This window comes from Salvelinus namaycush, chromosome 4 (genome assembly GCF_016432855.1).
Source record: "Salvelinus namaycush isolate Seneca chromosome 4, SaNama_1.0, whole genome shotgun sequence".
Classification (NCBI taxonomy): Eukaryota; Metazoa; Chordata; class Actinopteri; order Salmoniformes; family Salmonidae; genus Salvelinus; species Salvelinus namaycush.
The window spans coordinates 29,398,434-29,425,815 of NC_052310.1; the positions used below are offsets into that span (position 1 = coordinate 29,398,434).

General features: G+C 40.8%; 1 protein-coding gene across 1 annotated transcript in view; it reads left to right on the forward strand.

Moving 5' to 3' along the window:
* The window catches only part of LOC120045821 (actin-binding LIM protein 1-like), a 134,005-nt gene that overhangs the window by 58,294 nt on the left and 48,329 nt on the right, over positions 1-27,382 (forward strand). Inside the window, exons 2-4 of the mRNA XM_038990754.1 lie at positions 5,453-5,587; positions 17,200-17,383; positions 17,707-17,819. Coding sequence (XP_038846682.1) covers positions 5,453-5,587; positions 17,200-17,383; positions 17,707-17,819 — 432 coding nt within the window. The remainder of the gene's footprint in view (positions 1-5,452; positions 5,588-17,199; positions 17,384-17,706; positions 17,820-27,382) is intronic.

Genomic DNA, 27,382 nt, shown 5'->3' on the forward strand with positions numbered 1-27,382 from the left:
TTGCTTTACGTTTTTTTATTCGAGTTTCCATTTCCTCACACACTGAGACATCAAATGTTCCCTCCTTTGGCCATGTAGTACCCATTTTCCTGGTGCATTTTTCCCATTTCTTCGACATTTCTTTTCGTTCTTTTTTTGCGTAGAGGATGTCTAGCGCTCAGAATGTCTACTGCCGTTTTACTCATTATTGCGGCCTGCATCGTTTTGGTCTTCCTACCTTCAGTCTCAGTTTTATTCCTTTTTCTGTGTTAGGTCTACCAAGTACTAGTATTTTCTTTGATATTAGTCTGTAGACCGTTTTGTATTTTTATAATTTGAAGTAATTATCCTTATTTATTCTAACACTACGGATATTCTTCTTTCCGGGTTTATTTTTTATTTATTCATTTAGCTTTCTGTGATATACGTATTTACTCCCTATTTTCGTTTTTTGTGCTATTCCCTTATTAAACCACTTTATCTTGTTCTTTATATTACTCCCTATAGATCCAGGGCTAAAAACGTTAACGACCTCTTCAAGCCCTAAATATTTTGATTTTGATTTATATATTTTTCTCTCTCTATTATTGTACTTGGACTATTGGTAATTACCCATTTATCGGTTTTTATAATTGTTCTCTCTTTTTGAGTATATTCTTACTTCAAATTCCAATTTCTATAGACTGTATATTCATCCACTTTGCAGTACACAATTTAACGGTCTCACCGTGCAATCGCTAATATCGTCTCGACATTTATTACGAAGTTACTATATTGTTCATGTATTTTACAATTTCTCCTAACTGTTCAAACTTCTAGTATCATATTCCTTCAATGGGTATTTATGTACCAATCACATTCACCTCCCCTAATGCAGAACTGGTTGCGTCCCCTTCGTCAGACCAAGAGAGGCATGCAACCTTTTTGTCCCACAACAGCAGAGAACTGTCACACTCACGTTCACGCTTTCCTAAGCGACCTGAGTATACATGATTTGCATCTTATTTAATTAATTACCGATACACTCCCTCAACACGATAAGTAATCTAATAGTATTTCTCTTACACTTTCCTAAGTGATCTTCCACGCTTTCCTAAGCGACCCGAGTATACTCTTACATTTTCCTAAGTGATTTTTCACGCTTTTTCACTCTTTCCTACGTGATTTTTCACGCTTTCCTAAGCGACACTTTCCTAAGTGATCTTTCACCTGAGTATACAGGATTTTTAATTTGCAATTTCCGATTCACTTTCTAGCTGTCCTCATTGATTCACTTCCACGACACGATAAGCGCTCTTTAATTTGACCATGCAAATGGACAATTGTCACCTCAAACTAGATTGAACAGAACAGTCAACAGGGCAGACAGATCACCCCCCCCCAGCTGAGCGACTGCGTGAGCCAGACAAATTGAATGACCCGCTGACAAGGACCAATTGAATCAGACAAATGGGCTGTGTTTGCGCGCAACTCACACAGGTCTAATCAAACATATCCCGGCCAAACAAAATCAGACAGCGTAGTCACAACTTAAACAGTCTGAACAACTGGTCAGATGAACCGTCTGAACAAATCAGATGAATAACCCCACCCAACTGAACCAGTCAAAACAGATGGTGCACACAACTCTCCCTCTCCAATGGTCATACACCAATTACTATACTTATATGCACGGTTGCAAGCTCAAAAGCTTTATTTTACCCCCAATATTTAGCGTGCATTTCATTGAACTCAAAAGCTCCCAATAGTTCTTTGGTTCGTCAAATTTGGAGAGACCTACTCGGTGACCTACCTCTGAAACAGGTTCCTAGAGCGAACCACACAAGAACTCTATTACTATAGGTAAGAACTCAATTCACCGTCTTAACAGGTGTTTTGTGCAGTCTGTCCACGAAGCCCATTCACAGCTGCAGATTTTCACCGTCTCTGGTCCCTTTTCGCCACTCTTGGCAAGCTCGCCATTTATGTCGTGGAATTATTCAGTCAATAATAATTCTAAAATACTGGAGCATGTGCGTTCAAATAGACTTTTATTAATCAATATAACAAAAGCTGAGCTAATTCATGAAGTAACTCCCTTCCAGTCTTGGCACAAGCTTCTTATACATTTGTCCTCCTTACGTCATACTCATAGTAACTCCTCTTAATGGCTCATCAGCTCTGGCATTTAGCCACCGTTATCATATTGCCTTCATATTAGGACATGGAACCTGTAGAGTCACAGAAATAGTTTCATGCATGTAGGACCATAGTAACAGACCTTGGCCCTCTACAAGAATAACCAATACATGCCATCATGCTAACTCCTCTGAAAGGGACACCCCTGTTCTGAAAAAAAACAAGAGGTGTAACCATAGCAACAGCACATAGTTGGCCATAACAGTTACAGGAATAACCAAAGTCGTGTCCAACCCCCAGGTCTAATGGTGTCTAATGACCCAGAGCACAAAACTTGTGCACTAGTTTTCCTGGCTCCTTCTGAAATAAATAATTGCCACATATGTACTGACAAATTCACAATAATATGTACATATAACTAGGAATAAAGTGACAGATAGTTAACAGTAGCAGCAGCGTATGTGATGAGTCAAAAAAGGTAGTGCAAAAAAACAGTCAATGCAGATGGGCAAATAGTTAACCAAATAGCTACACGGACTAACTATTTAGCAGTCTTATGGATTGGGGGTAGAAGCTGTTCAGGGTCCTGTTGGTTCCAGACTGCATCGGTACCACTTGCCGTGCGGTAGCAGAGAGATGGGTGGCTGGAGTCTTTGACAATTTGTAGGGCCTTCCTCTGACACCGCCTGGTATTGAGGTCCTGGATGGCAGGGAGCTTGGCTCCAGTGATGTACTGGGCCGTCCGCACTACAGGTCGAATGCCAATCAGTTACCACACCAAGCGGTGATACAGCCAGTCAAGAGGCTCTCAATGGTGCAACTGTACAACTTTTTGAAGATCTGAGGGACCATGCCAAATCTTTTCAGTCTCCTGAGGGGGGAGAGGTGTTGTCGTGCCCTCTTCACAACCGTATTGTGTTTTTCCCATGATAGATCCTTAGTGATGTGGACACTGAGGAACTTGAAGCTCTCGAGTCGATCCACTACAGCCCCATAGATGGGAATGGGGGTGTGCTCAGCCCTCCGTTTCCTCAAGTCCATGATCAGCTCCCTTGTCTTGCTGACGTTGAGGGAGAGGTTGATGTCCTGGCACCACACTGCCAGGTCTCTGACCTCCCTATAGGCTGTCTCATCGTCGTCAGTGATGAGGCCTATCACCTTCGCATCGTCAGCAAACTTGATGGTGTTGAACTTGTGTGTGGACACGTAGTTGTAGGTGAATGGGTAGTACAGGAGAGAACTAAGCACGCACCCCTGAGGGGCCCCCGTGTTGAGGGTCAGCATGTGTTGTTGCCTACTCATCACCTGGATATTATTAATAATATGCATGTCAATCTCTCCTGGCTCAAAATGGAGGAGAGATTGACTTCATCAATGCTAGTATTTATGAGAGGTATTGACATGTTGAATGCACCTAGCTGTCTGATTGAACAACACAGCTCGGACACCCATGCATAACCCACAAGACATGTCACAAGACGTCTTTTCACACTCCCCAAGTCCAGAACACACTATGGAAGGCGCACAGTACTAAATAGAACCAAGACTACATGGAACTCTATTCCACATCAAGTAACTCATGCAAGCATTACAATTAGATTTTTTTTAAACAGATTAAAAAAACACCTTATGGAAGAGCGGGGACTGTGAAGTAACACAAACATAGCCACAGACACATGCATACACACACATACACATGCACGATAGCATACGCACTATACACACACGCACACATGGATTTTGTACTGTATATGTGGTAGTGGTGGGTAGGGGCCTGAATGTATTGTAATGTATTTAAAATTGTATAAACTTCCTTAATTTAGCTGGACCCCTGGAAGAGTAGCTAATGGGGATCCATAATAAATACAAAATACCTGGGGGCGTCCCGTCAGGAAGTCCAGGATCCTGTGGATCTGTTGGGGTGGTATACGAATTGGAGTGGGTCCAGGGTTTCTGGGATGATGGTGTTGATGTAAACCAAGACCTGCCTTTCAAAGCTACAGATGTGAGTGCTACAGGGTAATTGTCATTTACACAGGTTACTTTGGAGTTCTTGAGCTGGAACTGCTTGTTGTCAGAGAGGAAGAAAGGAAGAAGTGATCTTTCATCTGTGTTGTGGGTGGCAGGTGGAGGGGTGTCTGAGTGAGTATGAAGGTGCACAGTATAAACAGCACTGAAGGAGACAAGGAGAGGAGACCAAAAAACTTAAAATCTTGATTCTTGTGATACAGGCATTTGATTCAGAGTTCCTCTGTCCAGTGTTTGTGTTCTTTTGCCAATTTTAATCTTTTATTTTTATTGGCCAGTCTGAGATATGGCTTTTTCTTTGCAACTGTGCCTAGAAGGCCAGCATCCCAGAGTCACATCTTCACTGTTGACGTTGAGACTGGTGTTTTGCGGGTACTATTTAATTAAGCTGTCAGTTAAGGACTTGTGAGGTGTCTGTTTCTAGACACTCTAATGTACTTGTCCTCTTGCTCAGTTATGCACCGGGGCCTCCCACTATTTTCTATTCTGGTTAAAGCCAGTTTGCGCTGTTCTGTGAAGGGAGTAGTACACAGCGTTGTACGAGATCTTCAGTTTCTTGGCCATTTCTCGCATGGAATAGCCTTCAATTCTCAGAACAAGAATGGACTGACGAGTTTCAGAAGAAAGGTCTTTGTTTCTGGCCATTTTGAGCCTGTAATCAAACCCACAAATGTTGATGCTCCAGACACTCAACTAGTCTAAATAAGGCCAGTTTTCAGCTGTGTTAACATCATTGCAAAAGGGTTTTCTAATGATCAATTAGCCTTTCAAAATGATAAACTTGGATTAGCTAACACAACGTGCCGTTGGAACACAGGAGTGATTGTTGCTGATAATGGGCCTCTGTACGCCTATGTAGATATTCCATAAAATCTGCCGTTTCCAGCTACAATAGTCAGTTACAACATTAAAAATGTCTACACTGTATTTCTGATCAATTTGATATTATTTTAATGGACAAAAAATGTGCTTTTCTTTCAAAAACAAGGACATTTCTAAGTGACCCCAAACTTTTGAACAGTAGTGTAAATTCAAATTAATTGAATTAATTTATATATATATCACCCAGCCCTAGCCTAGTCCAGGGCTCGTATTCTTAAAGCATCTCATAGTAGGAGTGCTAATGTAGGATCAGTTTAGCCTTTTAGATCATAGCACTTTTAGCACTCTGAGACGCTTTATACGCTTGGACTAAAAAGCAGTATACATGGAGAATCTCTATTAGACATGCTTCTAAATCTAAGTCTAGGATTAATCTGTGTGCGGGAAACCAGACCTATAATGTGTGTGATTATAGTGGTTCATGTTTATCTCTGTTCTATTCTAGTGGCACATGCGCAGGACACACACCATTCCAATGAGAAGCCTCTGATTCAGTGCTACAAGTGTGGGGAGCCATGTAAGGGTGAGGTGCTGCGGGTCCAGTCCAAGCACTTCCACCTGAAGTGCTTCACCTGTAAAGGTAAGTACAGTACCAAACCATGGAGATCATTTGAGGGTTTAAGTACAGTAACGGGGGACTCCGACTTAGCGATAATCCATATTCAAGTCATTGAGCTATCCCACACAGCATGCATGATGGCAGTTTTGTTTTTAGACAATAGTGCTGAGCGATTAGTGCTTTTTGAGTTCGGTTCGGTTTCGGTTCGGTTTCTTTTATACTGATAACAAGTTCAAACAGGTGCCATTAATACAGGTAACGAGTGGAGGACAGAGGAGCCTCTTAAAGAAGAAGTTACAGGTCTGTGAGAGCCAGAAATCTTGCTTGTTTGTAGGTGACCAAATACTTATTTTCCACCATAATTTGCAAATAAATTCATTAAAAATCCTACAATGTGATTTTCTGGATTTTTTTCCTCATTTTGTCTGTCATAGTTGAAGTGTACCTATGATGAAAATTACAGGCCTCTCTCATCTTTTTAAGTGGGAGAACTTGCACAATTGGTGGCTGACTAAATACTTTTTTGCCCCACTGTACATACTACCTCAATTACCTCGACTAACCGGTGCCCCTGCACATTGACTCTGTACCGGTACCCGCTGTATATAGCCTCGCTATTGTTATTTTACTGCTGCTCTTTCACTTTTATTTCTTACTTTTTTAGGTTTTTTCTTAACTGCATTGTTGGTTAATAGCTTGTAAGTAAGCATTTCACTGTAAGGTCTACACCTTACACACCTACACCTACACCTGTTGTATTCGGCGCATGTGACAAATAAAATTTCATTTCATTTCATTTCAACTTTTGCCGTCTGCTGTAGCGTTGTTTTCTACCGGATGTTAATTTGCACAGTTCGCTTACTGAAATCCCCATAGCAATGCATATCGTCGTGCAGGCTTGGTTTTGCCATCAACCTCTTTCTTGCTTTCTTGTTCCGCTATACCAAATAGTATGAAGTGTTTTGCGTCCCTAGTCTAAATGCAGAATTACTTTAATAAAATATTTAAGTTGTGTAAATTACATTTGTTTTATTTGATTACTTTATTATTTAATTCCAATTCATTATCTCATCTTATTAGAGCTGCTGCCTATGCTGTCTGACTAAATCACTATTTTAGTAGTTTTTCTAAGTAAATAAGGCATACTTTTATGACTGCTGAATACCAACTATCAATCATGTAGATCAAGTATTTTCAGGTAGACATACCACGAGGAGCAACTGATCTCTATCCCTCTTGATCCTGCATTCTCTATCCCTCTTGATACTGCAGTCTCTTTTATGTAGCAGGCGTGAAAGACACACAGACCGGACAAGTATGTGCACAATGGATTATGGTTATTGTAGTTAATTACCACATTTTCTGCTCTAAACTATTTAGAACATTGGCCTGTTGGAAACCAACTCCCTACTACATCACAGTTTGGGCTTGATCTGATTTATCTCTAGAGAAACTATGCGTTGAGCTCACAAAAAAATTTGAAATCTAATAATTGAACCGATGTCAGTGAATTGCTTGTTTAACCTCACTAGGGTATGTGGTAGCGTCCCACCTCGCCAACAGCCAGTGAAACTGCAGGGCACCAAATTCAAAACAACAGAAATCCCATAATTAAAATTCCTCAAACATACATGTATTTTACACCATTTTAAAGATACACTACTTGTAAATCCAGCCACAGTGTCCGATTTCAAAAAGGCTTTACGACGAAAGCAAACCAAACGATTATTTTAGGTCAGAGCCAAGTCACAGAAAAACACAGCCATTTTTCCAGCCAAAGAGAGGAGTCACAAAAAGCAGAAATATAGATAAAATGAATCACTAACCTTTGATGATCTTCATCAGATGACACTCATAGGACTTCATGTTACACAATCATGTATGTTTTGTTCGGTGAAGTTCATATTTATATCCAAAAATCGGAGTTTTCATTGGCGCGTTACGTTCACAAGTTCCAAAACATCCTTTGATTTTGCAGAGAGCCACATCAATTTACAGAAATACTCATAATAAACATTGATAAAAGATACAACTGTTATGCATGGAATTTTAGATCCACTTCTCCTTAATGCAACCGCTGTGTCAGATTTTTAAAAAACTTTACGGAAAAAGCAAACCATGCAATAATCTGAGTACGGCGCTCAGACGACAAATCAACCCAAAGAGATATCCGCCATATTGGAGTCAACAGAAGTCAGAAATAGCATTATTAATATTCACTTACCTTTGATGATCTTCATCAGAATGCACTCCCAGGAATCCCAGTTCCACAATAAATGTTTGTTTTGTTTGATAATGTCCATCATTTATGTCCAAATACCTCCTCGTTGTTCGCGTGTTCAGTACACAATCCAAACTCACGACGAGCGTGCAAGTCCAGTGGAGAGTACGGACGAAAAGTCCAAAAAGTTATATTACAGTCTGTAGAAACATGTATAGAATCAATCTTTAGGATGTTTTTAACATAAATCTTCAATAATGTTCCAACCGGAGAATTCCTTTGTCTGTATAATTGCAATGGAACGGAGCTCGCTCTCACGTGAACGCGCAAGACTGAGCTCATGGCTCTTTGGCAGACCTCTGACTCATTCCCCTCTCATTCGTCCCCACTTCACAGTAGAAGCATCAAACAAGGTTCTAAAGACTGTTGACATCTAGTGGAAGCCGTATGAAGTGCAATTTGACCCCATAGACAATGTGTATTCGATAGGCCAAGAGTTGAAAAACTACAAACCTCAGATTTCTCACTTCCTGGTTGGATTTTTTCTCAGGTTTTTGCCTGCCATATGAGTTCTGTTATACACAGACATCATTCAAACAGTTTTAGAAACTTCAGAGTGTTTTCTATCCAAATCTACTAATAATATGCATAACCTAGGATCTTGGCCTGAGTAGCAGGCAGTTTACTCTGGGCACGCTTTTCATCCGGACGTGAAAATACTGCCCCCTACCCCAAAGAAGTTAAAGTAACTTACTTTGGCCTTCTGGATAGCCTGAGTGCACTTATTTCTCATTTGCCTGAACGAGAGCCAGTCAGCCTGAGTATGGGCGTGCCAAGCCTTTTGCCAAATGCAATTCTTGAGGTGGAGTAACTCTGCAAGATCACGGTCGAACCTCGGGCTGAACCTGTTTTTAATTCAAATTTTCTTTATGGGGGTGTGTTTGTTAACTATACCATTGAAATTTGCCACCCCAGATTTGCCCCTTATAGGACGCATCACTGCACTCTATACTCCTCTGTAAACTGGTCATCTCTGTATACCCATTGCAAGACCCACTGGTTGATGTTTATTTATAAAACACTCGTACACGGAACCCAAACCGGTTGCGCGCGTGCGCCATCGTGCATACATTTATTTTGTCCCCCAAACGTGATCACGACACGCAGGATAAAATATCAAAACAAACTCTGAACCAATGACATTCATTTGGGGACATGTCGAAAAGCATTAAACATTTATGGCAATTTAGCTAGTTAGCTTGGACTTGCTAGCTAATTTGTCCTGGGATATAAACATTAGGTTGTTATTTTACCTGAAATGCACAAGGTCCTTTACTCTGACAATTAATCCACACATAAAACGGTCAACCGAATCATTTCTAGTCATCTCTCCTCCTTCCAGGCCTTTTCATCTTTGAACTTATATAGTGATTGGCATCTAAACTTTCATAGTATTACCACGACAACCGGCAACACAGTTTGTCTTTCAATCACCCACGTGGGTGTAACCAATGAGGAGATGGCACGTGGGTACCTGCTTATATAAACCAATGAGGAGATGGGAGAGGCAGGACTTGCAGTGCGATCTGCGTCAGAAATAGAAAGGACTTCTATTTTAGCCCTTGGCAACGCAGACGCTCGCGAGCAGTCTGGGTGCAGTAATTGAATAACATAGATTTCTAAATGTATTTTGCAATGCTCGCGCACACGATGCAAGCGGTGTAGTCAGGGTATTAGGCCTCACTCCCCCCTATCTGAGATATCTACTGCAGCCCTCATCCTCCACATACAACACCCGTTCTGGCAGTCACATTCTGTTAAAGGTCCCCAAAGCGCACACATCCCTGGGTCTTTTCAGTATGCCGCAGCTAGCGACTGGAACAAGCTGGAACAAACACTCAAACTGGTTAGTTTTATCTCAAGCTCTTCATTCAAAAACTCAATCATGGACACTTACTGACAGTTGTGGTTGCTTTGCGTGATGTATTGTCTCCACCTTCTTGCCCTTTGTGCTGTTGTCTGTGCCCAATAATGTTTGTACCATGTTTTGTGCTGCTGCCATGTTGTGTTGCTACCACGTGTTGTTGGTGCTGCAGTCCTCACAGGCGGTGTGTGTGTACGTGCGTGCGTGCGTGTGTGGGCTGGAAGCTCTCAAAGCATACATTAGAGCTTTCCTCTTAAAAAGTGAAAGAGCAACTGTCATCATATAGCACTTTTGTTGATTCTGTTCTCTTACTGTGTCCCAAATGATACCATATTCCCTTCACAGTGCACTACTATTGACCAGAGTCCTATGAGCCTTAGCCAAAAGTAGTGTACTATATATGGAATAGGGTACCATTTGGGACACCCACTTTACCTTAATTTGCATTGTTGTTGCAACATGCTCCCTCCTACACGTATGTCAGCCAGACATACTCATTATGCTAAAAATGTGTGCATGGTCCTATTGAAATCTCTGTGATAGAGTACTTTCTGATGTGTTGTCTCCAGAAAAATTGGTTGTAACATACTCCCACAGTGCCACTCCTGCACACACAAATACTGTTCACATGCACATGTGTACACGTACACACAGACACAGGACACAAACCCCAGATGGTATTTGTGCGTGACTGTCTATAAAGGAACTCATTGCATGCTATGCTCAGAGAAAAGCTAATCTTGGCACTGTGCATGCATTTCACTTTCAATTACGAATGGTTTATAGCTCGCAGCTTCTCACATAGGGAGACAAACTAGCCATGACAACACCAAACACCGTTACCTGGCATGCAAACCAGCCTGGCTTGTGTGGCCTAAACCTACTTTAGATGAGGTGGTCTGAGGACCAATTAAATAAATGTGCGTCCCAAATGGCACCATATTCCCTACATTCTTTTGACCAGAGCCCTATGGAGTCTGGTCAAAAATAGTGCACTAGAGAATATGATGTCATTTGGCACACACATATACTGTACCTCTGGCTGAAATCGATTTGGTAAAGAACTAATCTTGTCACACCCGTAACTCTGAGTCTTGATCCAATTAAACGTTATTCTCTCTCTCTGTCCTATTCATCCCTGGGATTGAATGTGGCTCGTTGCATAAGGACGATTAGACCTAGTTATCTCAAGCATTGAACCGTCCCAGGCTCCTAGTCCTCAGTTCTCTGGCTTTTTCCAATACTGTAGGACTTTTGTTATCCTCTCTTTTGTAATTGCACAATGTATCGTACATTACTCATATGGTAATTGTATGGCTATGATTAAGTTGTCTCCGACCTGCCAAAACACTGTCTCTTTAAACTGAAAGAGTTTTATTAAACACAGAACTGTTATTCTGTCACATTTATACAACTCAACCTCTCTGCATACTAATGAAATATGCAAAACAAAGTGCAATATAAACAGTAATAGGTGAGACAAAGGCCACATAATATTGTGACATAATAACAGATCAGTGATCTTGAAGTTGAGGATAACAGGGTGTTGACCCATGATGGGATATAGGTCAATGGTAATTGATCAGATCCTACAACAGATAGAAATACAACAGCACCATAGGTCCTCTCAGACCTCTGTGGTTGGACCATTTAAAGGGGAAGTTCAGAGTTTTACAACTTGATGTTAGGTTAAGGAACCACCTAAAACAACCACTACAAACTTCAGCTAACTTTAGCCACCGCTAGCTACAAATCTATGGGAGTGATATGGGCAATCGAACTTCCTCTTTGAAATCATCCATCCAAACCCACTGACTAAAGCCATTTAAGGATATCTGGGTATAGGTGCTGGTAGAGAGTAGCCTTGCATGCAGTCTCAGAGCGTGCTGCTTAAAGACGTCTGTTGGAAAGAGACTAGTTGGAGAGCTATGGATGATCTAGTCCCACACATTGTTTTTACCACTGATGTACTGTATACTGCATTTGACGCAACTGTTTCCATACAACAGAGCTGCACACAAATAATTACATAAACGTTGTGGAGACACCACACAATGGTTGTGTAAAGATTTTTGTGCAGACCTACTCTCTATTGTATCAACAACAAAAAATCAGTTGTACATCCAATTGTGAAACCTGAGTGTGTGCGGGGCCATAGATCTTCATTCACACTGTTGACGACCAGCAGGCTGTATTGACTGTAGCGGTCTGGGCTGTGCTGACTGACTGAGAACTAACAAGCCATGGTAAATCCCCAGCCACAGATAGTCTATTTTGAGTCTGCAGAGCTACTGGTCCAAGATAAATACTTTGAGATTTAACTGTCATTCACTAAGTGAATGGCGGCAGTTGTGACACTCCTAGTTGAAGATAACCTAGTCCTCAGGCTCAATTCCCACTGGGCACACACAGGTTGAATCAACGTTGTTTCAACATAATTTGTCAATGTATTGTGATGTGGAATCATCATGGTAAATACATTGGATATGAAAAAGTCATCAACCAGTATTGTTTTCATCTCATTTCAACCAGTGTTGTAAACATCGAAATTAGGGTAAAACTTCAACTTAAATACATTGACTTAAATGTAGATTCAGATATATGGCATAGATGCAGAAAGTAAACAGCGTAGTGGGTAAATTTCCGCAACAACTAAGAGCATTAAAGCATGAGGCTCAACTTCACTGCTGTTTTGGTCGAGTGGCTATCACGATGTGAACAGCTTGAAGTGAACCCGTGCACATTCGCAGATACTGTGTGTGTGAGCGAAGTCTTGCATCTCGCTCATCTCGCTCATCTCAATATCTGCTGTGGCAACATCATTTTGCTGAGTCTTCCTATAACTTGACTAACCGGTTGTTTCATCAATATAATTTCAACATAATCATCAGAACTATGTAACCATTGAAATTGTGTTAAATTCCAAATAGAAACGTAATTCAAGTGGGTGGTTGAATTTTAGTTTTAATTACAGTGGCTTGCAAAAGTATTCACCCCCCTTGGCATTTTTCCTATTTTGTTGTCTTACAACCTGGAATTAAAATAGATTTTTGGGGGGTTTGTATCATTTGATTTACACAACATGCCTACCACTTTGAAGATGCAAAATATTTTTTATTGGGAAACAAACAAGAAATAAAACAATGAAAACTTGAGTGTGCATAACTATTCACCCCCCAAAGTCAATACTTCGTAGAGCCACCTTTTGCAGCAATTACAGCTGCAAGTCTCTTGGGGTATGTCTCAATAAGCTTGGCACATCTAGTCACTGGGATTTTTGCCCATTCATCAAGGCAAAACTGCTCCAGCTCCTTCAAGTTGGATGGGTTCTGCTTGTGTACAGCAATCTTTGTCATACCACAGATTCTCAATTGGATTGAGGTCTGGGCTTTGACTAGGCTATTCCAAGACATTTAAATGTTTCCCCTTAAACCACTCGAGTGTTGCTTTAGCAATATACTTGGTGTCATTGTCCTGCTGGAAGGTGAACCTCTGTCCCAGTCTCAAATCTCTGGAAGACAAACAGGTTTCCCTCAAGAATTTCCCTGTATTTAGTGCCATCCATCATTCCTTCAATTCTGACCAGTTTTCCAATCCCTGCTGATGAAAAACATCCCCACAGCATGATGCTGCCCCCACCATGCTTCACTGTGGGGATGGTGTCTTGGGGTGATGAGAGGTGTTGGTTTGCGCCAGACATATAATTTTCCTTGATGGCCAAAAAGCTACATTTTAGTCTCATCTGGTTACCTCCTTCAGATTACCTTCTTCCATATGTTTGGGGAGTCTCCTACATGCCTTTTGGCAAACACCAAATGTATTTGCTTATTTTTTTCTTTAAGCTATTTTTTTCTTCTGACCACTCTTCCGTAAAGCCCAGCTCTGTGGAGTATACGGCTTAAAGTGGTTCTATGGACAGGTACTCCAATCTCCGCTGTGGAGCTTTGCAGCTCCTTCAGTGTTATCGTTGGTCTCTTTATTGCCTCTCTGATTAATGTCCTCCTTGCCTGGTCCGTGAGGTTTGGTGGGCGGCCTTCTCTTGGCAGGTTTGGTGTGGTGCCATATTCTTTCCATTTAAAATAAATTGATCCGTGGGATGTTCAAAGTTTCTGATATTTTTTTATAACCCAACCCTGATCTGTACTTCTCCACAACTTTGTCCCTGACAGGTTTGGAGAGCTCCTTGGTCTTCATGGTGCCCCTTGCTTAGTGGTGTTGCAGACTCTTCGGCCTTTAAGAACAGGTGTATATATATATACTGAGATCATGAGACAGATCATGTGACACTTAGATTGCAACTTAACTAATTATGTGACTTCTGAAGGTAATTGGTTGCACCAGATCTTATTTAGGGGCTTCATAGCAAAAGGGGTGAATACATATGCACGCACCACTTTTCTGTTATTTATTTTTTTCATTTCACTTCACCAATTTGGACTATTTTGTGTATGTCCATTACATGAAATCCAAATAAAAATGTATTACAACCTGTAATTTAAATACAACAAAATAGGAAAAACGCCAAGGGGGATGAATACTTTTGCAAGGCACTGTAGGCATTTTATTTGACCTTGTTCCTATGTTGATTTTTCAAAAGGCACTCGCACATCTGAGCTATCTTTTTTTGTAGGTGCATGGTAACAGTTTAATAAAATGAGAAAAAGCTTTACGTAAAGCTTATTAAAGAGCAGTGATACTATCAAGAGCAGTGTGTGGGTTTCCTCTTTTTTCTCTCCTATGTTTGAAACAACGTCATACTATCAACCTAAATAAAGAGGTTTATTGAAATAGAATGTGATGCCACAGTCCAATGATTTCTGCCTGAACAGTGAGAGATAATGAGCGATAATGTACTGTATTTCAGTGAGAACAAGTCTACCATCCAGATACCTACCTCTATGTACCCTGCTTAGCTTTGGAAACAAGCTGTGTTCGTTTCAACTGAGATATCAGGTCAACACATTTAGACATTGATCAGCGTCCATACTCATTTGCGTAGAATACCTGAATAACATTGACTAGTTGAATGTAACTAACTTTTGTTGAAAGTAACTAAGCTGTATGTGAAAGTAAATTCAGAGTGAGGATGTGTTTATGTAGGCTACATTGACATGGGACCTGGTCAAAAATAGTGCACTAAATAAGTAATGGAGGCCAATTGGAATGCAGACTTAGAGTTCTCCAATTACAAATACAATAAGCAATATCTGTAAATTGTCAGCGAAGGAACCTTGACGTTCTGGAATTAACTTTCCTCATATGGGAAATATTTGGATTCAGATTATTTACACTTTGCTTTCAGTGTAGCATATTACAATATAGGGTTGGGTGATGTCAACCGTTGTCCCATTGTGGTTATGTACTCAGAAAACATTGTGATATACAATGGTTTTGCCCCTTATTGGCCAACTGCCCTCCACATTTTTAAGAAAATGTAATTTAAAAAACTCTGCTAAAAGCAGCGTTGAGCTATAGCGCAAAATCGCGCGCTACAACTGGACGAATCATGACAAAGATATGTTGTTAAATTACATGTCTTTACCATTAGGCCAAACTACAAGGAAAGGAAGCTAGCTATATTTTGCTATGGAAGGTTTTCCACATGGATGAAGTCATCTACACCCAGCAGTTATGGTGTATAATAATGTTGTGTAATCACCTTCCAGGTTAAAAAATAAAGGAAATTGACATGAGCACCACAATGCCTACTCCACCCATGGTTTTCCTTTTTAATAATACTTTTTTCTTTGTGTACTACACCTGGTATTCACAGGTGGTCTCCTATCCCAGTACTAACCAGGCCCGACCCTGAACAGGCATGGTGGTATGGCCACAAGCATCTTTTTTTTAAACCTAATTTTCTCCCTGAATTTGGTCCCTTGGCTCATCTCTACAAATCCTCAATGGGCCAATTGGGCTCCGTCCTATCCCTATGGGGCTCCCGGTCGGTTGTGACACAGCCTGGCTGTAGTAGTGCCTCTGCATTGCAGGCAATGCTTTTGACCGCTGCGCCACCCAGGACCCCAAGGTTTTCCAGCACACAGCTTTGAACTACTACAGTAGCTATGTTGGCCTATTGTACTTCAAACAATGTGTATCAGACCAATGCCTACATCTCACGTAACCTTTTACTGCAGTGGACTAAATCAGGGTCACAGAGCTTCTACAAATCTGTACTTTGAAACAAAAGTATACACCTCACACACATGGTTATGGGCTTTAAAAAAAGAACACACCTGTACCTTGTCAGATATAGAGTTGAAATGTATTACATTTTTTATTAGCATCACAATTTTACATTTTATATACATCACAGAAGACCGGATTTGTCTGTTTAAAAAAAAAAAGCTTTATTAATTATGTAATAATGAAAAATATATAACAAAAGAGGGTGTATTTGGTCATTGACTGCAGGAAAGGGCTACAACAGTTTGTTATTAATAGACACTAGTGTACATCCCAAAACATACATGTGGAAAAATAATACATTATTTACAAGTGCAAAATACAGCAGTGCTAGCAATCCCATAGGGCAAGACTCCAGGAGGGGCCATCTACATATTTGATTTATTTGAAGGTGGAAGATATTGTTCTTGTCTCTGGAAATACAATCAACACTTAACCTTACATATCCACAGAGGTATTGGCATTTTACATTTTTGATTGTTTTGTTGTCATACCCTTTGTCAAAGTAACATACAGTAGCCTAATCTAATGGAGACACAAGCACACATTTCTGCAGTCGAACACATGGAAGATCAACAAATGGATTTTCAGATTTCCTCAAAACCATCAAACTTTATTAATAATTACTGCAGTAATGGAGCGTTAACTCTACACCATTGGGTGACCATTAAAGCCCAAATAAGCAGGGTTCGGTTACAACTCTTTATAGTCTTCTTCAGTCCTCGTAACAAAGAATATATGTGAAATTATACACAGGTACATTGTGCGCTCATACACAAGACAGCAGGATTTACATGGCGCCAAATATCCATCTCTAGGTCATTTACTACTTGTATATCCAAAAATACTTATGCAACATGGGACGCTAGGTCCTTCCCTTAAATTGATGAAGTCCAGTATTCATTAATAACCTAGAGGGAGGGTTCTCCTCCTCACAGATCAGCATCTCACAGACACTACTCATGGAATGGAATGTTGTCTTCTCACCAAACCATCATAAATCGACTGTCAGTGTTAAACCTCAGAGGCTCCTCTCAGAAAAAGGCAGTAAGAATGTAATATAGGAATACATTCTAATATAAAAGTAATGTGCTTAGCATAATGTTGTAATTCTACCACAGATGATTTGATGGATATAAAAAAAAAATCACCTTTATTTAACCAGGTAGGCCAGTTGAGAACAAGTTCTCATTTACAACTGCGATATAGATAGATATAGATGAAGAGATATATATATATATATATGATGCAAGGAGGATAGATGAATAGCATGACTTACTGACTTCTGTTGCGTCCCTGCAGTGTGTGGCTGTGACCTGGCTCAGGGAGGCTTCTTCATGAAAAATGGAGACTACCTGTGTACCCTGGACTACCAGCGAATGCACGGTACACGCTGCAACGGCTGTAGGGACTTTGTGGAGGGAGAGGTGGTCACTGCCCTAGGCAAGACTTACCACCCTGCCTGCTTTGTCTGCACCATCTGCAAGTAAGAATCTCTTTTTCAAAGGAGCCCTGGTCAAGAGCTAGCAGATTTACTCATTATCTATCTCATTACTCTTATTGTTCACATTCATTTTACTCTTATCATCCTGCCTGCATCCTCGTCTGCATTGATTGGCGTTGGTCTTGAAATGGGTCAATCGGCTCACTCCAACAACGCTGACACACATTCACCTCATCATCCACTGTTAATCAATACACTGAATATTCCCAAACTGATGTACCCTAATGTGACCCGTGCTACACATCTGTCTGTATCCGTCTGGTGTCTGATCATTAGTCCATGTATGCTTTCTGTCTCTCCCAAAGACGACCATTTCCTGCTGGGGATAGGGTCACCTTCAATGGCAAAGATTGTCTGTGTCAGTACTGTGTCCAGCCCACGTCCCCAGGACCTGGCAAAGACCTCATGGACTCCAACTGTAAGTAGCCTCTGTCTCCACTATACTTACAGTACTCTAGTTACATTGAACTAATACTTCAACTCAAATACAAAAAGAAATGTACCAACCAATTTATTTGAGTTCATATGATGTGTGTAACCCATTGTCTGTGATAACCACCAGAACTCTGTAAACTTCTAGTAACCAATATAAAGTATTCAGTAATAAGTACAGCAATATTCCATCTATACTGCAGCTCAGCCATAGCCTGGTCCTAGATCTGTTTGTGCTGTATAGCCAAATCTGGGACCAGTTTAGCTGAGCAATATTTTCACAATACTTTTACTCTAACCTAGTTCTACAGTACGTTAACTGAGAGGGGACAAGAAAGGAGGGGAGACTACTGACTCTCCCTTCCCTCCCTCCCTTCCTCTCCTCCCTCCCCAGGCTCCAGTAGGAATACTTGTGATAATGCTGTTTGAAAAGACAGCCTGAAATTTCCAGCCTGTTTTGGTAGGCTGGAGTTTTGGTAAATTAGTTAGAGAGTTCCAAACCTCTGCCAATAACATCTAGTTTTCAGTTTTCCTCTCCACACTCGGACCACTCCCAGACAGTCCAAGCAAAATTCTTGTTTGAGAAATTGCTCTCTGCTAAGAAGCTATTTTTGTTAATTTTGACCATTTAAAAATTGTTTTCAAATCACAGTAAGGCACTTAATTACGTTTATGCACGCCCACCTCTGCTTTTAAGCTCCGCCAGCCCAACAACTTCTGTGTAGTGCCTGTTTCGATCTTTTGTACTGACAGCTGTCAAAACACAAAATGTCTTCTACACCAATTGCCTCACCCCTATTACAGTGAACTATGTTCACTGTATTGTGCAAGCCTCAGTTGTTGCTTCAAATAGAAAAGAAAAAGGGATTTACAAAGCACATAGAGTTACGTCGACAACTATGAGAGTGAGTATTCTCAACTAGCTAGCTACCATATTTCAGCCGGCACATTTCAGCCTGCACAAACCATTTGATAAGGGTTAGCCAATTTAACCTTTTACTGCAGTGGGCTAAACCAGGGTCACAGTGTTTCTTGGTAATCTTAAACAAATCTACTATGAAACAAATGCATCCACCTCACACACATGGTAAAAGGCTTAAACAAAGAAGACACCTGTACCATGTCAGATATTTTGAAGTGTATTCAATTTTAAGTTTGCATCCCAATATTACACTTTATATACATCACAGAATACTGAAATATAACAAAACCGTTTGACATAGAAACAAGATCTTCTGCAGTTTAAAAATAAAATCTTTATTAATTATGAAATATATTAACATTCCATCCATGATGTCAAAGAGGGCGATTTGGTCATTTGACTGCAAGGGAAGGGTTACAACAACTATGGGTCCCCATTAGCTGCTGCCATAACAGCAGCTACTCTTCCTGGAGTCCAGCAAAATTAAGGAAGTTATACAAGTTTAAATACATTACATTCACAGATTTCACAACACAGCCCTCAGTCCTCAACTCCACCACATATCTACAATACAAAATCCATGTGTAACGTTACGTGTGTGTATAGTGTGTATGTTATCGTGTGTGTGTGTATGCATGTGTCTATGTTTGTTGCTTCACAGTCCCCGTTGTTCCATCAGGTGTATTTTGATCTATTTTTTATTATCTAATTTTACTGCTTGCATCAGTTACTTGATGTGGAATAGAGTTCCATGTAGTCATGGCTCTATGTAGTACTGTGTGCCTGCCATAGTCTGTTCTGGTTTTAGGGACTGTGAAGAGACCTCTTGTGGCATGTCTTGTGCATGCATGGGTGTCCGAGCTGTGCGCTATTAGTTCAAACAGACAGCTCGGTGCATTCAAAATGTCAATACCTCTCATAAATACAAGCAGTGATGAAGTCAATCTCTCCTCCACTTTGAGCCTGGAGAGATTGACATGCATATGTTTAATGTTAACTCTCTGTGTACATCCAAGGGCCAGCCGTGCTGCCCTGTTCTGAGCCAATTGCAATTTTCCTACGTCCCTTTTTGTGGCACCTGACCACACAACTGAACAGTAGTCCAGGTACGACAAAACTAGGGCCTGTAGGACCTGCACTTCTCCACAACTTAGCTGCTGTTGTATCAATATATTTTGAACATGACAGTTTACAATCCAGGGTTACTCCAAGCAGTTTAGTCACCTCAACTTCCACATGATTTATTACAAGATTTAGTTGAGGTTTAGTCATTCCTTGTCATTTATCTTTGTTTCATAGAGTAGTTTCTTTTTATTCAGTTTAGTCACATGATTTCCCAATTTGCCAATCGCTTGTGCAGCCAGACTTACTTGCCATTCCTTTTGCCTCATCCCTCTCAAACATTACATTTTTTAATTCCTCATCAACATGGATTAAAGTTTTTACAGTCATTTTCTTAATGGATGTATGTGTGAAAGGCCGTACCTATTCACTGACGAAATCCTAGGCGGGACAGCACGAAATGAGACACAGAGACATGACTTTCAACTCTCCCCGGGACCCCCCCCCCCCCCCCCCCAAAGAAAACTAACAGTTAGTTCCCAACGCCACTCTAACAACTTGAGCTGAACCTATAACAGGGAATTCTACTGTCCCGGAATTTGGCAAAGTCTCCGGCTCATAAACACTCCCCCCCTCTGCCCCTTCAGTCAGGTCCTTAAGAGAGCACAAACAATAAAATCAGTCAATTGGCCTCAGGTGAGCTCATCAGTAGTGGCTGTACTGCGGCCCACCTCCAGGAGAGGGCGCAGTTGGACCACTTCATCTGGCTGATCCCTCACACATGCTTATTAATAACTGGAATAAGGAATTTCATAAAGGTGTCAAGTGCATTGTCTGTTTGCTCCTCATTACACACCACGGACCAACAAATATTCTTTACATAAATAACATAGTTATCACTACAAAATTTCTTGTACGGTTTCTAATACACTATATTAGGCCCAGCTTTTGGAACTTTGGTTTTCGAGATATGGCTACTATATTGTGATCACTACATCCAATGGATCTGGATACTGCTTTCAACAACATTTCTGCAACATTAGTAAATATATCATCAATACATGTTGTTTATTTCATTTCTGTGCTGTTTGTAACTGCCCTGGTAGGTTGACTGATAACCTGAACCAGGTTGCATGCATTGGTTACAGTTTGAAGCTTTTTCTTGAGTTGGCAGCTTGATGAAAGCCAGTCAATATTTAAATCACCCAGAAAATATACCTCTGTTGATATCACATACATTATCAAGCATTTCACAAATCTTATCCATATATTGACTGTTAGCACTTGGTGGTCTATAGCAGCTTCCCAAAAGAACGGGCTTTAGGTGAGGCAGATGAACCTGTAGTCATATTACTTCAACAGTATTTAACATGAGATCCTCTCTAAGCTTTACAGGAATGTGGTTCTGAATATAAACAGCAAAACCTCCACCATTGGCATTTCTGTAAATATTATACCTTTGATACAGTGGTAGCAATACAAGGTTATTATTTAAGTGAGTTTCAGAGATAGTAAAAGATGACATCCATATTCTGACAAACGAATTATTGATTCCATTAAGCTACATATATTAACATGGGCTATTTTGAGCACTTTTCTGGGATGCTTGCTAGTTTTCATTGCGTTACTGGGAAGCTTAGCAGAAGTAGATATGCTCATGTTATTTATGTTAGTGCAGGGTGAGCTGCATACAGTGGACTTCCTACTAGGGCACACCGCCTCAGTGCTAACAGTATAAATCTGGTTAATTGGCACATGATTACTACATACAATAGCTGTAGGATCAGCAGAGGCAGTTAGTGGGACATAAATTAGGTTACTTACATTTTGTCTACCAACGCCCCTGGTATAATGTACATTTGCTGAAGCATTATGACAACTCAGTGTCACAATTGTAGGGATTACCGGAGCTGGGCTTAGGTCATTGATAAGTCATTGTCTTAACGTTGGCACGCTATTTAACTGTAGCTTGCTAACGTTAGCTTTTCTGGTGTTTTTGTTAGGCCTACCAACTAGGCTAGCTAGCTAGTTACCATTTACACAATAGACTTTCAATGCAATTTGTTTAGTTTTTTGGATTAGCTAGTACGTTAGCTAGCTAGTTTTCTAACCTTGACTAGGCAGCTACCTAAAGCTAGGAAATAGCTATGCCATGGTCGCTATTCACTAGCTAGCAAATGTTAGCTGGGCTAGATTGTCTAATCTTCTGTGAACCTTGTTTTCATGGTATCGGTACCACAAGGGTATTATTTGAGACACACCCAGCATGTTAACGGTAGTTAGCTAGCTAGCGCTTGTGTCAACACACTGAGTAACATTAGTTCCTTTTCAATATAGCTAAACACTAGCTAATTTATTAATGTTAGTAAGCACTATTATTGGTACCTGGATAACACAACTAGTTAGGTAGCAGGTCTAAACTATAGAAATCATGATGATGATGATTTACATTACCATATACTAGTTATAGCTACATTTTCTTCTCTACTGCAGATTACTACAAGGTCTTACTCCAGGGTGGGAAAATGCCTACGAGAAACCAAACAGATGAAGACAGAGTTGTCGATTTCCTTCGTTACTTGTAATGTTATAAGGGAAGAAAAATAATCAGTTTTTTCTGAATTAGCTTTCAAGCTACTACACACCACCAGTAGAATAGTTATTTTTATGTTATCTAGTAGGCCTTTATCTTTGTTTAATCTAATTATTAAATCTAACAAAAATCCTTCTAATTTTGTAAGAAATGTAAGGTCTTTTTACATGTTGCAATAAAGTATACCCTTGGGGTACCTGTACCACTAAAGGAGAAGCTCATCTTTTAATTGTAGGTATTTTCACTTGGGAAAGGGGGTACTTAGTCAGTTGCTCAACCGAAATGTGTCTTCCGTATTTAACCCAACCCCTTTGTATCAGAGAGGTGCGGGGGGCTCCCTTAATCGATGTCCACAGCACCCACGGAGCAGTTGGGGGTTAACTGTCTTGCTCAAGGGCAGAACAGCAGATTTGTTCACCTTTCCGGCTTGGGAATTTGAACCAGCGGCCTTTTGGTTACTGGCCCAATGCTCTTAACCGCTAGGCTATCTACCGCCTTACTTACTAATGTAGAAATTGCTCATAGGTAACTGTAAAGTTATACATAACTTTAAATAGCTAAATCCTGTGTTACAACCGTGTACTTATGCCGAAATTACAGATATGTACTCTGGTGTATTAGTGTGATTATTTTCTCACTTGGATGGATGGCGCTGTCAGAAGCTGACGATTTAGATTGTCAGGATGGTAGGTACACAATAATTACATGTAAGTATCCCTCAAGATACAATTCATTTTAACTAGCTAAGTCCTGTGTAACACCTAGTAATTACAATGTATGTATGCAGAAATGACATGTACTCTGTGGTGTACTAGTGTGTTTATTTTCTCAATAGGATGGTGCCTTCAGAAGCTTTGCAATTTGGGTCAGGTTATCAGGATGTGTAATGTGCTATATAAGTGCACATTGATTACAAGTAAGTATCCCTCAAGATACTTCATTTTAACTGGCTTAATCTTGTGTAACACCTAGTAATTACATTGTACTTATGCAGATATTACATGTACTCTGTGGTGTACTTGTGTGTTTATCCTCCCACTTGAGGATGACACCTATATGGTAGACCCCAGTCAGTAAGGTTGACATATATCTTATCTGTTTTTGTAAACTCGACCAAGTTAACCCAGATGGTACACTTTTTGGGGGAAAGCATAAGATTGAGTGGATATTTTGAGGAGTGTGCATTCACGGCAAGGTAACTCGAGCCTATGTAATCTCAGGACACCCAACGCATCTGCCCACAACAGATTACAACCTTGTGATAGTTATTACTGAATTGGATGCAGTTGAGAAGAAACTAAATTGGTGAATTAATGGAAACTTGCCCATTTGTAACAAGCATGTTAACAGTTATTCGTTGTTACAACTCTGTAATTAGACTGCAGTTACATGTTATTACAGCGTAACTGAGTCATTACAATTGACTATAATGCTTGTTAGTGTAACTACAATGCAATAAGGACGCCGTAAAATTAAATGTTACTGCAATTTCTCTGTAGCTATACTTTACATCATATTCTTAGTTATCTAGCTGGATTAAAACATTTGTTATTAGGTCAATTCCCCTGAATTTTGATATTGATATGTAGTAATTTTTCTAAAAGCATAAGTTCTAATTATTTGTATTTCTCAGTTTTCAATAAAGATCAGGTGACAGGAGAGATCAGCATGGGGGCGACTTGTTCCAGGTCAATAAGGAAATCCGAGAGTCCACACAGTTTGAGAGTAGGATGAATATTACTGTTCTGGTTGTTATAAACAAGTTCCTGGGTATTCGTAAGTGTCTCAAAATAATTGCATGCTTAGGCTACTTGGAAATTGATTAGATAGTGGAGTCAACATAGTACAGTTTAACAGCCATATTCAAAATAATTCACCGAGGTGAGAACTAGTTTGAGGATTGGTTTGTTGACATTTGAACAGCACTGTTATTGCAGAGAATTGTGTTTTTATCCGTTCTTTATCTTCACAGATTGTGTTAAAGGACTCACTCCCTGCCATCCTGGCCCACAGCCACTGCTCCTGTGTTGCTGGGACTACTTTGTGCAACCACACAGTTGCACTGCTCTACTAGACAACACATTACTCTCAATTTGGGATTGGTGCGGTTCCCCCCCATCCATAGTTGCACCGAGAGTGAGCAGAGGTGGCAAAAGCCAAAAACAATGGTAAGGCTGTGTGGATGGTTATTGAAGGCTAATATGAATCATATAAATTGGTGATGTGATTGTGATGATCTAAGTGCCCCTTTGTATTCCTAGGGTGTGAAGCCAGGCACTGTTAGCAGGATGGTGTTCCTATCAGCAAGACCCAAAGAGAGAAGAATGGTTGAAGGAGTGAGGTAAAATGTTGAGCATTTATCATAATCTGAGCTAATCTTTGACAAATGCTTTACAGATAAATACATTTGTTTGATTGTGATAAATTAATTAGATTGTGTATTCAATATGCCTCTGTTACAAGAGCTACATGATATTATCCCAATCCAGAAACAATTCCTAGTGGTCCCTACAATCTAGACACTTGTGTAGATCCAAAAGAGATGATGAAAGGATGATGGAGTTATGACCATCTTGCTTTTACCCATATCCAATCCTTTTGAATCGACACAAGTGTCTAGGGAGTACAAACTAAGTTTTTTCCCCTGATATGTCAGTTATAGGCCCTACTTTTGTGTCCATCACAGGAGTACCTTCTATAGAGGTGTAACCTGGGAGCTGCCTGACCTCTGTCCTCCATGTGGAAGAGGTGTACAGGGACTTTACCAATGCTACAGCCCCTTTGGTCATTCCATTGGACATATCCACTGAGGTCCAGTTAGTGGATTCTGCCATTGGTGAAGTCCGGGCTGGCTGCTGCTACAACAACTCGCAACATCACTTCGCATGAAGACAGAATCCTCAGGGGAACTCGTCAGTCTGCAGAGATGAAGAGAGGTCTGGAGATTAATTCTGCTGCTGTGGAGGAATACTATGTTCTCCAGAATGTCAACTGTTACCCCCATGGGTTTATTATCCACCTCGATGCCCCTTGGCTTGGGGCATCACCACTTTGTGGTGTATGCCCAGGAGGACATGCTGATCCAGTGCATCAACAGAGACTGCCAAATTTGGGATGCAATCAACGAGAAGGCTGACCATTTATTTGTTTACTCTTACTTGCAGAGATGCCTAATGATCTCCTAGGTCAAATGTTAAAAGATTTAAAAAAAAAATTGTACAGTGAATTTGTATCTTATTTATAGATTATTTATTTGAAAGATAACCACTGTGCGAACTATTTTATCCCGAATCCAACAATGTTGATTAAATGATAATGACGTCAAATATTTTGTGGAAACATGTTGGTTTGTTAGTGAGAACACTGGACAAAATAGTAGAGTGCAGGCCAACATAATGCAATTTATTTTGAAGAGAGGGTCTGAAGGTAGCTGTTAAACACAGGCTGTAGACTTGGAACATGCTTGCCTTCTAGGCAGAGTTGCAAAGAAAAAGCCATAACTCAGACTGGCCAATAAACACAATTTAAGATGGGCAAAAGAACTTCTCTGCCTAGAAGGCCAGCATCCCGGAGTCGCCTCTTCACTGTTGACATTGAGACTGGTGTTTTGCGGGTACTATTTAATGAAGCTGCTAGTTGAGGACTTGTGAGGCGTCTGTTTCTCAAACTAGACACTCTAATGTATTTGTCCTCTTGCTCAGTTGTGCACCGGGGCCTCCCACTCCTTCTATTCTGATAAAAGAGCCAGTTTGCGCTGTTCTGTGAATGGAGTAGTACACAGCGTTGTACGAGATCTTCAGTTTCTTGGCAATTTTTCGCATGGAATAGCCTTCATTTCTCAGAACAAGAATGGACTGACGAGTTTCAGAAGAAATTTCTTTGTTTCCATTTTGAGCATGTAATCGAACCCACAAATGCTGATGCCCCAGATACTAAACTAAACTCAGCAAAAAAAGAAAGGTTCTCTCACTGTCAACTGTGTTCATTTTCATCAACATGTGTAAATATTTGTTTGAACATAAGATTCAACAACCTGAGACAAACTGAACAAATTCCACAGACATGTGACTAACCGAAATTGCATAATGTGTCCCTGAACAAAAGGGGGGGGGGGGGTCAAAATCAAAAGAAAGTCAGTATCTGGTGTGGACACCAGCTGCATTCAGTACTGTAGTGCATCTCCTCCTCGTGGACAGCACCAGATTTCCCAGTTCTTGCTGTGAGATTTTACCCCACTCTTCCACCAAGGCACCTTGAAAGTTCCCGGACATTTCTTGGGGGAATGCCTCTAGCACTCAACCTCCGATCCAACACGTCCCAGACGTGATCAATGGGATTGAGATCCTGGCTCTTCGCTGGCCATGGCAGAACACTGGCATTCCTGTCTTACAGGAAATCACACACAGAACGAGCAGTATGGCTGATGGCATTGTCATGCTGGAGGGTCATGTCAGGATGAGCCTGCAGGAAGTGTACCACATGAGGGAGGAGGATGTCTTCCCTGTAATGCACAGCGTTGAGATTGCAGGCAATGACAACAACCTCAGTCCGATGATGCTGTGATACACTGCCCCAGACCATGAAGGACCCTCCACCTCAAATCATTCCGCTCCAGAGTACAGGCCTCGGTGTAACGCTCATTCCTTCGACGTTAAACGCAAATCCGACCATCACCCCTGGGTGAGAATAAACCGCGTCTCGTCAGTGAAGAGCACTTTTTGCCAGTCCTGTCTGGTCCAGCGACAGTGGGTTTGTGCCCATAAGCGACGTTGTTGCCGGTGATGTCTGGTGAGGACATGCCTTACAACAGGCCTACAAGTCCTCAGTCCAGCCTATCAGCCTATTGCGGACAGTCTGAGCACTGATGGAGGGATTGTGCGTTCCTAGTGTAAATCGGGCTGTCTTATCTCACAGTATGGACATTGCAATTTATTGCCCTGGCCACATCTGCAGTCCTCATGCCTCCTTGCAG